General features: G+C 36.3%; 2 protein-coding genes across 8 annotated transcripts; one reads left to right on the forward strand and one right to left on the reverse strand.

Moving 5' to 3' along the window:
- The first annotated feature begins 421 nt into the window (after positions 1-421).
- LOC130949348 (polyadenylate-binding protein-interacting protein 3-like) lies at positions 422-8,992 on the forward strand. 6 transcript variants are annotated; one of them, XM_057878094.1, is made up of 15 exons: positions 422-678; positions 1,796-1,981; positions 2,053-2,208; positions 2,383-2,519; positions 2,703-2,893; positions 3,484-3,661; positions 3,790-4,026; positions 5,835-5,962; positions 6,050-6,110; positions 6,238-6,277; positions 6,505-6,842; positions 6,986-7,132; positions 8,114-8,212; positions 8,304-8,360; positions 8,667-8,992. In XM_057878094.1, the coding sequence occupies exons 2-15, from the start codon at positions 1,852-1,854 to the stop codon at positions 8,694-8,696; spliced, it is 1,929 nt and encodes a 642-aa protein (XP_057734077.1). In that variant the 5' UTR covers positions 422-678; positions 1,796-1,851; the 3' UTR covers positions 8,697-8,992. The 6 variants fall into 6 exon arrangements, with proteins under 6 accessions (XP_057734077.1, XP_057734082.1, XP_057734081.1 ...); XM_057878099.1 differs by having other exon boundaries at positions 6,238-6,271; XM_057878098.1 differs by having other exon boundaries at positions 443-683; positions 1,825-1,981.
- An 859-nt stretch (positions 8,993-9,851) lies between these two features.
- LOC130951667 (protein APEM9) lies at positions 9,852-14,342 on the reverse strand. Of its 2 annotated transcripts, none has more exons than XM_057880365.1 (7): positions 14,139-14,256; positions 13,587-13,707; positions 13,257-13,406; positions 12,453-12,530; positions 11,832-12,114; positions 11,205-11,548; positions 9,852-10,306 (listed from the first exon to the last, which is right to left on the reverse strand). In XM_057880365.1, the coding sequence occupies exons 2-7, from the start codon at positions 13,664-13,666 to the stop codon at positions 10,177-10,179; spliced, it is 1,065 nt and encodes a 354-aa protein (XP_057736348.1). In that variant the 5' UTR covers positions 13,667-13,707; positions 14,139-14,256; the 3' UTR covers positions 9,852-10,176. The 2 variants fall into 2 exon arrangements, with proteins under 2 accessions (XP_057736348.1, XP_057736347.1); XM_057880364.1 differs by having other exon boundaries at positions 9,856-10,306; positions 13,587-13,674; positions 14,139-14,342.
- Between the last annotated feature and the right edge of the window lie 463 nt (positions 14,343-14,805).

The raw sequence follows: 14,805 nt of genomic DNA on the forward strand, positions 1-14,805 counted from the left end.
GTGCGACGGACACAACATGCGCAAAGGGGTGTCTTCGTCAGATGTTTTTGAACAGCTAGGTGGCATCAGGTTACATTCTGAGCGGCGAACGATGGTGATCTTTGCGGCGGCAGTTCGAAATAGAAGAGACTGTCAAAGAGAAAGAAACTGCAGCACATTCTTCGCACGTATAAAATGGAGAAATACGTAACTTTCCTATAACCAAATTCTTATGTTTTTAAAATTTAAAATTCGAAATTATTAAAAATTAATTAAATTATTTATTAATTGATTATAATTTTAATTTTATCTTTATTATACAAATTGTACACTAAATTTACTGTGTCTCCGGTACTTTTTCATAATTTAATTAAGATAAAACGAAAAAAAAAAAAAAACGAAGAGGTAGGCCTGTAGGGTGACAAAACAGAGCTCACGGTGGAGGCGAAAGCAGCAGATCAGTGCTTGTGTTCTGATTCCTCAGCGCAGCGTTTTTCTCCTTTTGTCTTTGTGCCTTCAAAAATCTCAAAAACCATTCTTTCATTTTCCTTTCCATTTCCGATTCGCGATCACCAAACCAAGCCAAGCCAAGCCAAACCCACTCTTTCTCCTCTTTCGAATCCCTAACCCCTCTTTCTTCGCATTCCCCAACTTCAAAATCCCCCCAATTCCATTCTGATCCACTATCCCCATTAACCAGTAAGGTTCCTCCCCTTTCTCCTCTCTCTGTTTTTCAATTGTTTAATACGATGTGCTTATTGCTATGCAATGCATGCTTTCAAATCGGTTGCTACATGAAAATTTTGTTTTTATTTTTTTCAATTTTTTTGTTTTATTTAATGATTCATTAACGGTTGATTAATTAATTGATCTCTGGGTGCATATCATGAACTTTCGGGCCGTGTGCATTTGTGAATGCAAAAAGTAAACATGAGGGGGGAAAAATTGACTGGAATATGGGGAACAAGACTGAACGGAGGTAAATGGAATTAAGATTCCACCTAGCAAAGTAAGCAATGCCTACGGAAATGTATTGTTGGGGGTTCTAGCCTTTATGTTTTAATCAGCTATTAAGCTTTGGAAGTCAACCTTTGAAATTTAAGACATTATTGTAGACTGGGAGTTGCATTGATTAAAGGTATTAGGGTTCCGAAGTTTGTTTCAAGGCTTTAGATTAAAGGAAATATGATTTGTTGGTTCTGGTTATTCATTTTGATTATGCAAGGTGTAGTTGTTAGAAAGTAAAAGGGTGCTGGAATGTGGGTTCCTAATGAAATTGAGTTGTTCCAGACCGGGACTTCAAATTTATTTTGGGTTCTGTTTTAGCTGATAAAGGCCAGAATAAGTTCTGGGGGCATATTCTTCTGTTCTTTATGAAAATGGGGTTGAATTTAATGTTTCAGTGAGGAGGGAGAGAGGATAATGATGAGTGAACAGTTAGTCTGAGGAAGGTTGCTTTTTCATGCTTTATTAGAAACACCTTTGATATGCTTAAATTCCCGTGAAATAAAGCTTAAAAGGTTAGCTTGTTAAGAATCTTAAATGTCCAAAAAAAGATTTAAAAAAAAGCATAAGACTCTCAAACGTATAGGCACTTGGATCTTGTCTGTTGTATATAGTGCTTTAAATAGTTTTCTCATGAATTGCTAGATCATCCAAATATGGAGTCAATTTTTTCATTTATTAATATATTGTTGAATGGGTATTTCTTCTTGGCAAATAATAGAATTGTTTGTGGTTTTTTCATTTTATATCTCACTCCTTTGTAATCTTTAAGAAAGTCTTTAAACATTGTTGTTTCATATCCATCTTGTAGATAATAAATTGACTTCCAAAGTATTCTAGATCAGTGGAGCAGGGGTGTGTTTCAGGATGAATTTGCAACAAGTGGGGCAACCTAAATCATCTAATGGATATGGTCGTCGGAAGTATGAAAAAGGAGCAACTAAGTCTGACAGTAAAATCTCATCTGGAAAATCAAATACCAGCAGTGTAGCTGAAGGTGCACTTTCTGACCTAATTTAAATTTATCTATTTTACACACCATGTTGCTGATATTTGTTATCGTGGCAGTGACTGGCAGTAAAAGTGGTACTTATGAGAGTCCGTCACATGATCGGCTAGTGTATGTAACATCATCTCTTCTTGGGCACCATGTAGAAGTCCAGGTGAAAAATGGATCTATATACTCTGGAATATTTCATGCAACAAATACTGAGAAAGATTTTGGTATGTTCTGTAATATTCATTTAATTGGTTTTGGCAATATGAAATTGAAGGCAATCATCTTTCTGTACTGTTTGTCTGAATAGATAATTGATTCATGTTTTGATTCTTACTTTTATAGGTCATAGAGATTTTGACATTTTTTTTCTGCTTATATCATCAATATTGCACTTTTAGGAATAATTTTAAAAGTGGCTCGCCTGATAAAGGATAGCTCTTTGCAAGGGCAAAGATCCAGTGTAGAAATTGTCAGCAAGGCTACTTCTAAGACTTTAATTATACCTTCCAAAGAGCTTGTACAAGTCATAGCGAAGGTTTGCTACTTTACATGTATCTGCATTATTGTGGTCCATTTTTCTTTAAAAAAAAAAAATTAATTACATGCTATATAGAGATGAATGATTTTTGAAAAACTGTAGTTTAGGATTAGCTGAAGTTTCTTTGAATGCACTTTCAGCTATGTTGTTGATGCTATTTGTTATGTGTTGTCTTTTCAGGATGTTGCTGTTACTAGGGATGGCCAGCCTAGTGAATCTCATTATGCTATGCATCAGGATATAATGGTTGATTCAGTTATATCTCAATCTCGCCATGTCGAAATGGGGAGAGAATTACAACGATGGGTACCTGAGGATGATGATCCACAATGCCCTGAACTGGAAAATATCTTTGATGGCCCTTGGAATAGGTAGTTTTACATTTCTCTTGTTGTCTTTAAAAATCGTTGGTCTTTAATCATTAAGATGAGGCTGAGCTGAGTCTATGACATTATGTTCTGAACCAACGGGAGGATAAGAACTAGAGTTTGTTACATAATTTGGCAGGTATAGGAACCACAATCAGGGAATATTTTGTGTAGTGGGTTTGGGGTGTGAATATTTGGCAAGAGTGAGATGTAGGGAAGGATTCTGTCATTTTGACAGGAAAATACCACTGAGGCTGAAGAGCTTCAATGTGCTCAAGAGTGTGTGTTTTTTTGTGTGTGAGCGCGCACATTTTTATTTTTTTTCCCTCAGTACTATTAAGTCTTTCGCTGTTTTATTAGCAAGAATACCAGAAAGTTCCAGACTGAGTTGCTCAGAGCTTAGGTCTAAAGGAGCATATTCAACAAATTTCATTTCCATTTGTTATATATCTTGATTATAACCAGTTTAACACACTGTGACTACCATTAATTTTTTTTGTTCAATAATTTCATCTTTTTTTTACTATAGTTTCTTCACGGCTCTGCCATCTTGTTTTGCACTGACAACTTTTTTTTTTTGGTATTTTTTCTAGGGGATGGGATCAGTTTGAAACAAATAAAACGTTGTTTGGTGTAAATAGCACATTCAATGAAGACCTCTACACAACAAAGCTTGAAAAAGGGCCTCAGATGAAAGAGCTGGAACAAAAAGCTTTAAGAATAGCAAAAGAAATTGAAGGGGAGGATACCCATGATCTTCATCTGGCAGAGGTTGGTCTGGCTTCTCTTTTTTTTTTTAACCTCCCCCTTTTCCTTTGTAAGTTTCTATAATTTTTATGTATAAAAGGGTTCTATATTTTTTTATGTGAATTCCTCAAACACTATGATTTTTTCAACAGGAAAGAGGCCGTTATCATGATGATTTTGATAGTGATGAAGAAACCAGATTCTCTTCAGTATATAGGGGAAAAGGTGTTGATGACAGTGGATATGATGAAGATGAGGAACCAAGGTTGGATTCATACAATTCTGAAACATTTGGCAGCATCACAGGTTCGGTCATTAAGAAGCCGGGTGAAATAAGTGGTGGAAAAGCCAACAATGGAGCACAAACTTGGTCAAACTTCTCTAAAATGGTATCTCCTCAGCCAATTTATTGACTAAAGCTGTTACACTTAAGTAAATTTCAAACACTTTTCACTAGTTAGTCCTTAATTGGCTTGAATGCTTCCATCATGTTTAATACATAACTGATTTTTATAATTAATTCCTTTTAGATCTGCTGGCATACAAAAATTTGTAAGCTAGATAATAATGGCATGCCCCATGTACTGTTGTTTAATACTCGGCGTCAATATTGTGGGTTCTATTCAAGTTGCTTCTAGTTCAGGAGTTCAGGTGTGGGTTTATGTCCTAACTCCTAACAGGACTAGATGGAGGGAGGACAGGTACAACCGTTTGGTAATCTATTAATCTAATGATATTACTGGGTTGATCTATATCTATGTCATGGTGCGAGTGATGACATTGCTTTTCCAAGCTTTTTTTCTCCTAACTGGATTGGCATTAATGAGTTCATGAGACAAATATGATTTGTTAGATGTTTGCTTCCCGGTGCCCTGAGTTCACAGTTGTCCATCCATAAATTACGAAATCAATGACAATAAAAAGGAAAATTTTCCCCACCAAAAAAATAAAATAAAAAAGGTAGCAAAGAATAACAAGCATCCAATATAGTTTTTTCAGATAAAAGAATGAAGATGAGAGGATAAGAGACCCTTCTAAGGTAATGAAAGATGAATGGAGTGGAAAATTATGTCAAGAGGATAGGCAATAAAGACAAGAAGTTAGATTAAAGGATGAATCACTTGCCCAATGGCCCTTCCGTAAGTGATAGTGTGAACCATCAACCTTCAAGGAAAGCAAGCATTTGAAGGTAGAACTAGAATTACAATGATAAATAAATTTCCAGGGCTAGAATGAGCAGCATTGGTAGAAATATTAGCATTTCAACCATTTTGCCCAAGGCATACTTAACTCTTGTTAACATCAGCCATAGAGGATGAGACTCTCAAGGAAACCACCATAGCCATTTTGAAGCCATGGTATTGTTCTTAGACACCATATTGCCCAGACTTCAAGCCTCCTTCCTTTTCAGGCCAACAACCAACCTCCCAACTCATTAGATGATCACGAGTCCCAACATGAATCTGAAGCACCAAACCAAAGAAAATCCCTTGTAATCTTTTCAATGATATTGGTCAACCCCGTTGGAATAATAGGCATCTAGATAAACATGCAAATAAGAAAACGAAAAAAATGAACCACTATAGCTGGTTCTTACTGCTTGGGGACGGCCTTCAGCAGACCATTGGGAATAAAAGGGGAAGAACTCAAATAAAATAGGGACACAACAAAATTTCTTTTATCGAAGCTTCAAAAGAAATTAAGCCTTCTAAATCCTTTAGGTATTCGATTCTTTATTGTTGTTGCTGTCATTTGAAGTTCCATTTCTACCTTTTCTTTTCAGTTATATCCCTTAAATCAACTAACTACATCTCCATGTGGTGGAGAGATGACTGTGGATCACAAAACTAGCTGCATTACTGAAAGGCCTTGTAGAAAATACTTCCTTGTGAAATGCCTCCCTCACCCAGCTTTTTGACAGCTAAGCAAGGCAGACTTCCTCTTTAGAAGAAGCATTAATAGAGTCAACCCTAAAACATATTGCTGGATATGGTTGAATATCTTTCATTTTGGCAAAAAGAATCTTTTGAAACAAAGGCCAATATATATTCTAGAACAATACTTTGGGTCTAGAACAAAATTTCAATAATATGTTTCTTTTGTTTGAGTTTTTGGTTTGACCTCCTTACTCCCTTTTAATAAAATAGTGACTTTGCTTCTGGAGTCAGGATAACCTTTCAGTTACTTTTTTGCACAGGATCACTCACAGTCATCTCTGTCAAATACTGGTGTGGATTTAGGCCGCTCTGGTGCTGATGATCATGCTAAGCAATTAGCATCTGAACTCCCTACTCAAAATTACTCATTTAAAGATGGGGAATGCAGGTCTTTATTTGCTTCTGCTAATTATATTTTAGAACTTAAAATATAAATATCAACTGTCATGAGTTCTCAAATCCAGTATACTTTCAGGATTCAGAATTGTGTTAGTGATCCAAATGAAACCAGTGGTAATGCCACAGAAGAAAATCAGGTAGCAAGTTGAGGTTTCGGTGTTGTTTCTGATATGTTTACAAAAATATGTTGAATGAGATTGCAGCTAGAATGAAACTCCTAGATCTCATTTTTTTATTCATTTTCCTTTTCATTAACTGATGCAGCAAGCTGAGGATGTCCGCCTGTCAAAATCTGAGGGTTTGTGTAATCTCTTTTTCGTCTCTCTGAATTGATTAGGTCATTTGACTATGCCCGCATGCAATGAATATGGATGAAATGCAAACCTCATTTTCTCCATTTTTTTATTGTTAAAGGAGTACTGAAACATTCTGTCTGTACTGGATGCTCTCATCTAGTTATGAACATGTTCATTTAGTGGTTAATTCCTTCATTGTACATGGATCCCTCTTATTGTAGCAGTTTTAATGCAGATTTACAGCCACCACATAACTTGAAGAATGTCGTCTCTGTCTCTGATAAGGGGGAATCATCGCCTAATACCACCTCCTTTACCCCTTCACCACATATTATATCAAAGGGTCTTGAAAAAACTGGGTTATGTGGGGAGTTTACTACTGGGACTTCAGCATCTGGCAGATCTAGTGAACAAACAAAAGCTGCAAATTCACGTGGAAGAGTAGGTAGTGCCTCATCATCTGGTTCAGATAATGTGGGCGGTGTGGCTGCATCTTCTGGTTCTGGTCTATCTCCGAGTTCTTCAGTTGGATCATTGTCTTCTGAAAGATCTACTTTGAATCCCCATGCCAAGGTGCGAAAGTTCAAGATTGACTTTTTAATACGCAAAATTGCATGTACAAATGCTGGTTTTTCTTTTGGGTCATAAGTTCTGGTTGTTTATATTACTGATGTCTCTCTGAACTTGCCCTTTTTTGGTTTTCCACTTGATGTCAGGAATTCAAGCTTAATCCTAATGCCAAGAGTTTTATTCCGTCCCAAAATCCTGTTAGGCCCCGATCCCCAGTCTCTGATGGTTCCTTCTATTTCCCAGCTAATGTATCTACGGTACCAAATATGCCCGCGATGCCCATGGGTATTGGAGTAAGTATATTATGGAAAGATATTCTCAATATCCAATGAGGAAATCATGTATTATATTAGTGTTTGAACATGTATTATACTATTATAGTTACAGAAGATATTTTATTTGAAAATCCCATTTGTCGTTAGGATCCATTTTGAATACTACTTGGTCTACCACATGTCTCTTCCTGCAGTGAACTAATGTTGGATGGATTAGGACTTATGATATACTTTTCTATTCTTAGTTTCTTACTGTGGTGGTGTTCGAATATCCAACTTCAGTTGTTAGGTTAGCTTAAGAGGTGTGAATTTCCTACCGAGTTTCGGTATGAAAAGATTTGAATATATTACTGCTTGTTTCCCTTTTTGGAATGGGTAAGAAAATTTGACTGGATACTAAGGGAAATCCATCTTCTAAGCTTCACTATTTGAGCCATGGTACTATCCTTGGAAGATGAAACTAATATTTATTAGAAAAAGCGTCTTCTGCCTAAACCAAAGTTGGCTTCATTTCCCTTTTTTTCAAATGAATGTATAATGGAATATCTCTCATTTGATAGCTGCCCTAATTTATTGGAGAGTTGCATCTTTGGTTCCATATTGTATAGCAGAATTGAGAATGCTAGGGAGGACATTTGGATTTACTATGGAATATATTGATTAGAAGTGATGACATTTGGATTTACTGTGGAATATATGGAGCAGAACTGTGTAATAATGGGTTTGCAGTGACTTAGTCAAGTCTATTAAGAAATTTGACTTCACCCATGGAATGAAAAAGTGCCATGGAAACCAGTTCCTCCCAAACTATATAAAATTCTCACTAAGGTTGAACATTGTACTTGTGTTGGTCAAAGGAATTCTACGTGTAAATAATCTCATTGTAAATCAACGGCATCGTCTGATCTAACTAACCCCACCTAGTGGGATAAGGCTCTGTTATTTTTTTGTTGTTGTTGAACATTGTACTTAAAGCTGAGATTTTGCATTTGGTTGCAGGTTGGTAATACTTTTGCTGGGCCACCACAGCCTATGATATATAATCCGCAGGTAGCACAAATGCCATCCCAAGCATATTTTCATCCAAATGGACCACAGGTTGGATTTTGCTGGAACTTTCTCATTTGAGCCTTTTATATGCATATCGATGCTTCAGAATTATTCGTTAATATTTTGGATCTAATTGCAGTATGGACAGCTTCTTGGTCATCCTAGGCAGGTTTTGTACATGCCAAGCTACCTACCTGTAAGGATTCATATATTATACTGTGTGCCTTGTCCTCGTGTTTTTATTACTATCTATTTGTGTATTTATTTATTCATATATTATATATTGTGGGAAAGAAAAAAGGTTTAACTCGGTTAACGCAGTATAGTTATATATACTGATGTATCATGGATGTTACTCATTCTTCCATGTAACATCCTGGGGAAGACATGTCCTCATTTAGATATCTGAATTCGAACAATCCCTCCTACCATTTGTAAACTTAGAGCAGTTTCATACTCAGTTTTTCTTGGAACTCAAGTCTTATTGTTCGATATTTTGCAGGAAACGCCGTATAAGGGACGAGATTATTGACCACTTGGCTGACTCCACTGTTTCTTACCTGAAAAGAAAAACCAGACTCGATTTCTTAAAATGTGTCTTGGATGACGAGGATTTCAGCAGAGCAGCGTGTGGGAGGATCCCGCAATAGTACGATCATTTCCCAGACCGAGCTGGCCACCCCATTTGGGATATAAGTTAATGATCTGTATTAACATGTATTTTCTGGGATTGTGTTTTCGGTGATGTTGTACACATTTTACACGGAGTCATCTTTGTTTTCTTCAGCGATACATTAATATGCTAAATTTATTTTAATTCATGTCTTCTCCCGTTTAATCACTTTTACAGTGTTTTGATTTCTGGTCTTGTCTACACCGTAGCCAAAAAATTTGAGTCGCCATTTTTCTGTTGCACCCGCTCTCTACTCTCTGTTCTCTATATTCTTACTTTATTCTCGAACTTCAATTTTACTCTACACTCCTTTACTTATAGATTATCTTAATGTCACGTGAGTGCGTTATATTGTGCTTAGTGGGATAAGTATTATGTTAAACTACATTTATTACACCTTCTCTGGGTATGGCCTATCTCCTAGAGCAAAGTATTATATTAGACTACATTTATGTACTATATTGCCCTTCTATAGTTCTATACTATCATTCTTTGAACTCTAACCCACTCATTGTTTTAAGTTGGAAAAGATCATTATGGGATCCATGGGATCATAAGTTTATAACCTTCAATTGTTGTTTATACTTTTATCTTTCCATTGAAGATTTCCTTCATCTAGCTTATGAGCCATGGGATTTGTGAAGCGTTGGATCAATCCTATGTTTGCCCCCGTGTTCGTTGAAGGTTTTAGAGGGAAAGAGAGAATCTAGATTGAGAAGAATGGTGTAGTGTAGTATGACTACTCAATAATAGAATGTTTACAATGTAGTATGTTCGGTTAATTATAGAAACAACTTAAAAGAATTACCCTTTAGAGTGAAATGCAGCTCGCACATAAACAAAGGTAAACAATCTTTTGTTTATATTCACACGAATGAAGCATAAAAGATGCATTCATGCAAAATATGCGATTTTCTAATTAGACTAATGAATAAGTCAGGAACAAACTATTATTTTGGTCCTCATAAAATTTAGCTTTTGTCAAAATGAACTTTGAAAGTAAGAAATAGAGAATACACAGCTTGATCTTCTATTGAGCTACCAACTTGATCTTCTATTGAAGTAAAAAAAATATAATCATATTGCTGATAATGACGAAAATTGCATCCAGCAACGATATGAAATAATCAATTTTAAAATTATTATCATAATAGTACACTGATTCCAACTACTACTACACAAAATAGAATACATAAATTGATGTGTAGCATGGAGTCATGACCTCGAGAATTATGAGTCCTAAGGCCTTACAGATCAGCATAAGGAAGCGCATCTTAAAATATCTATTAAGTATTTCTTATACCCAACCCAGAAAAGGTCATGCTGATCAACAGTTGCGTCATCGACCTTGATTTGCAGCAGCGGCAATTGGCTGAACAGCTGCAAGAGGATTTACTTCATATGAAAATGCAAGCTGCCACAAATCTACCAAAGCTCTCTTCATTGCGGTTACTTGTGTTCTTACCATCCTGAATGAATAGGCAAACACTGATATCAACTGAATCCAAAAGCAAATAGAGATCATACCAAGAGCTTGTTTCTTACAAATCCATATTTGATCACATCAAAGATACCAGGCCTTCAAGTAAAAATAAGTGTTTCTAAATGTTTGTGAAGCACACATTTAGTGTACAAAAGGAGCATGGAAGTATTTCTCTGGCATGGGGAGTCATTAATTTATTATATGACAGTGTAACAGACCAGCCTGGTTATAAAAGGTTGCTTCAACCACAGGATTAAACATGAAATTATGAACAAACGAAATCAGATAATTAATTACTTCACAATAGAGTAGAAAGTGAAATGTTTTTTAGTCATGTTGAAAACAGATTACTTGGGAAACTTCAATACAAAATTTTGGAAAATTTTAGCCTGGGTGGGTAAAACAGAGTTTCAATCGATACAAAAACATAAATCAAATCTAATACATGGTCAAAAATAAAATAAATCACAAAGGCAACCTTGAATTGCAAAATATTGCCTTCAACTTGATGAAATAAAAAAATATTTACCTTAGCCAGTCCATTAGGTCTACTAATATAGAATGGCATGGTTCTTCAGAACATGTTTCCAACATAACTACAAATACGGTATCTTAGTCTCAATTTGTCATGTTTAAAATCACACATAACTTCACCAGTCAATTATGAGTTCAAGAAGTTCATCTGTCCTTGGTAAGTGCACCCATTTATCAAGGTAACATCACTTCATATTTCATTGCGTGATATACAACATTCCCTTCCTCTATATACAAATCATGCATGAACTTATCAAAGAAGGATAATTTCTATGCAAGATAGTGCATTAGCCTTTGGCACCTCTCAAATTAGAATTTATTACTCGAGAGGCATGAATGATAGTCAGTACCTTTTTATAGTAGCTTGCTTCCTTCTGTAAACATAATAGATGAACAGGACCAAACAACTGAGCATAATCTTCCCACTAGATATTACAAACTTTGTATTGCCAAACTTCAAATTGATCGCACGAAAGCACCAGAAGCATGGTTCTATTCGCTCAGCTAGTCTTGGAACAATTTTTGAAGCGTACTTTCTGTTGTCTGAATCTTTGCCTTTTAAAGATTTATGTGATCCTTCGCATACATTTTGCTCATTAACAGAATAAGCCGCATTGTCACTTGTAGGAGAGGAAACTTGAGAAAATTTTGCACTTTTAGAACAGTGCATGGAGTTTAACCTTCTCCGAAGTCCCTACAAATTCAATGGTATAACAGAATTAGGACTGTAGTAAACAGAGATGAAAAACACACCAAGGAGAATTGAGATCAATATGTTCAAAAAGAGTTTCCCCCCTTTTTTTTCTGAAGTTAGAACATACGGTTTAATACATGTTTTTATTTTCACCGGAAACCACCACATAAATCTGATTTGTATGTCCACTTCAAATTCCAAATAATAAAAGAATTAACTTTGATAAATACAATGAGATAAAAATTAATTCTACATAGGAAAATTAACCTTGATTAATGTTTACCTGTCTGTTTTCCTCAGGCAGTGAAGCATTCTCAACCCAAGAGATTGCAAGATCCACATCTTTTAGAAGTGTGGCAAGAAGTGTGACCGCATAAACCTCGACAACTTCCAAGTATTCATCAATTCCAAGAACTAAGTGCTTGTTATACTTACTTCCGCACTCTTTCTTTGCCTCAGCGATAACAGCAACATATTGTCCATCCCCCAGATTCCATCCATTAAGAAATTCCTCCAGAAATTCTCGAATGCCAGATATAGAACCTTCAGCTATTTGGAAACAAACTCTGAGAGAGAGAGAGAGAGAGAGAGAGAGAGAGAGAGAGAGAGAGAGAGAGAGAGAGAGATGAGTATGAATCTGCTTAAGCCGTTGCCATAATCCCAAATTCACATTATATGGAAATAAGAATAAAAAACCCTTGTCAGACACTACAAGATTGATACAGACACAAGCACAAAATGTAGAGTCCTGAACAAGCTATCTGGGATATATCTTCATAATCAACATCAAAAATAAAAACAATCAAACAAGATGACTATAAACTCTCCATATCTGGAACGTTAAATTGTAATTATAGAGTAATCAAGATTAGGAGAAAATGCAACAAGTGAAACTAAAGCCTACCCGGTAAGAAGAACTTGAGAAGGGATAGTTTTGACTGAAGTGAAATACGATCGAAGTTGATTGAGAATATCCGGTGCCCTAAAACAGTCCATAGATTCATGAATCATAATTCAGTGATTGTTGATCAAAGACCACAATAGTAAATATTATAGAAAATAATTAAAAAAAATGTTACACAAAAAAGAAAAGAACCTAGAAATTTAACCAACTACGAGAGTGGTTATTGAATACCACAAGTGATAGGAATGAATTTCTCTGGTCCCAAATAATTGTGCAGTTTTAATCATGCACACAGATCAAGCAAATGATTTAGAACATCTTTATTAGAGATAAATTTGAGTGAGCATACACAATTATATTTAATCTCTCTCCTTCATTTAATAGGGTTACTAGAAACAGTTCAGGTTAGTTTGGATTGACTATTATAAAAAGATCTTTTTCGAATAGACAAAAACTATTTGACATTTGGATAAACTTTTAAAAAGAGTTTTCAAATATTAAAAATGTCTTTTACTTCTGCTTTCTTTAATAAAAGAACTTTCCTTAAAAGATGTATCCAAACGAGTTTAAAACTTAATAAAAGTACTTCTTTTTATTAAAAGTACTTTTTTAACTCAAATAAACCAATCCAAACTAACACTTAATTAGTGTTGCCCAGTTTTCTAAATGGAAACTTATTTGGGACCAAATGAAATTTTATAAATGAAAAATTATATGGACTCTAGGGAGTATAAAATATTCCAACTAACTAAAATTTGTTAACCAGTAACAGCTAGAGGCCTCATCCCACAGTGTACAAGTTACCTGCCAAGTTGATTGAGTGATTGAACCAGGACCATGGCAGCTGATTCCCACATATCCTGCGTTGCAACACCAGAAGAATCGTCTTGCAAGTGCTTCAAAATGGAGACAGCTATTGAAGTGGCTTCTTCATACATGGAGCAAACAAGGTAGCTGCAGTGCAAAAACACATGGATATGTAAATAAGTAGTTGTTTACAAAACTTCTATTTTTCAATGATATCCTAATTCATGATGTTATCTATTCAATGGAGTAGAAGAGTTAACTTTGAAACATGAGTCTGTGGGTAGAATCCCAATTTGCAATAAGAAAGAAAAGCATAGTAAATATTACCTCTCAGAAACCTCAATTTGTTTCCATATGATTTTGTCAGCACTGGCGTCAGTTGTAATTGACATAGTCGCAGTATTCATTCTCTTAGCTTCAGAGACACAAACAAGAGCACAGAGGATGTCTGAAAATTTAAAAAGAAAAAAAAAACAAAAAGGAAGGAAGAATAAAATCATGACCTATATTTATATTTATTGAAAACATCTAATTTACCCTTTCCAACTTTGGGTCATTTGCACTTTGGTCCTCAGACTTTTAAGAACGTGCAATACAATCCCTAAAACTTCCTAAACTGTTTATGATCCTTTAATTTATTTATTTTTCAAATAATTTGAAAATTGCTATATAGGGATAGAAAAACAACAAGGCCTATTCAACAAATGTAATTATAATATTAGGCATAAGCCACCAAGAGCATGCCACCACTCAGTTCACTCCAAGAGCACTCTCCACCACAAACAAGTAATACACCATACCAACAACATGCTCCTCCCAACTTACAAAAATTAACAAGAAAAAAAGACGAAACTGATGAAGTAGTAGATGAGTGCTTACCGGAGAAGAGAAGACGAGCGAGCAGCAGAGTCGTTCGCGTGGAGGTTTTGGCCGACCAATGGAACGGAGGTGACGGCGAAGAGAAGACGGCCGAGCAAACACGTTCGCGGCGTCGAGGAGAAGAGCTCCGAGCAGACCTTCGCGACGGCAAGGGGAAGAGGGCCGAGCAGCAGAGACGTTCGGCGGCAACGACGGCACCCTCGGGTCGATGACGAGGACAGAGACGACGAGTTCAGGGCGGCCGGCGACGACGAGGATAGAGACGGCGACGACGAGGATAGAGACGGCGACGCCAACAGTAGTTCCGAATCGACCTTCTAGCGACGCGAGGAGAAGAGCAGACCTTCGAGAGGCGAGGATGGCAACCGCTGGTTGTCACCGCCGGCGCCGATAGTGGTGGGGGCTAATGAAACGTGTTTTGGGAGATGGTGGCTGGTTGGCTTTGCTCTGATAGGGTTTTAGGGTTGGCTTTGGTGCGTTTGTGAGAGATAGAAGGGAGCGGGGTGCTTTGCTCTGTTGTTGTTTTTCTTTGGGATCAAAACGGCGACATTTCGAAGGGTAGAATAGCGAACCGGAATGTTTAAAAACCAAGCCGGTTCTATCAGTTTACCGGTTAATTTTCAGTTCAACCGGTTTTTTGCATGACGGTTTTGGACATCAAATGAAC

This window comes from Arachis stenosperma, chromosome 9 (assembly GCF_014773155.1).
Source record: "Arachis stenosperma cultivar V10309 chromosome 9, arast.V10309.gnm1.PFL2, whole genome shotgun sequence".
NCBI classification, from domain to species: Eukaryota; Viridiplantae; Streptophyta; class Magnoliopsida; order Fabales; family Fabaceae; genus Arachis; species Arachis stenosperma.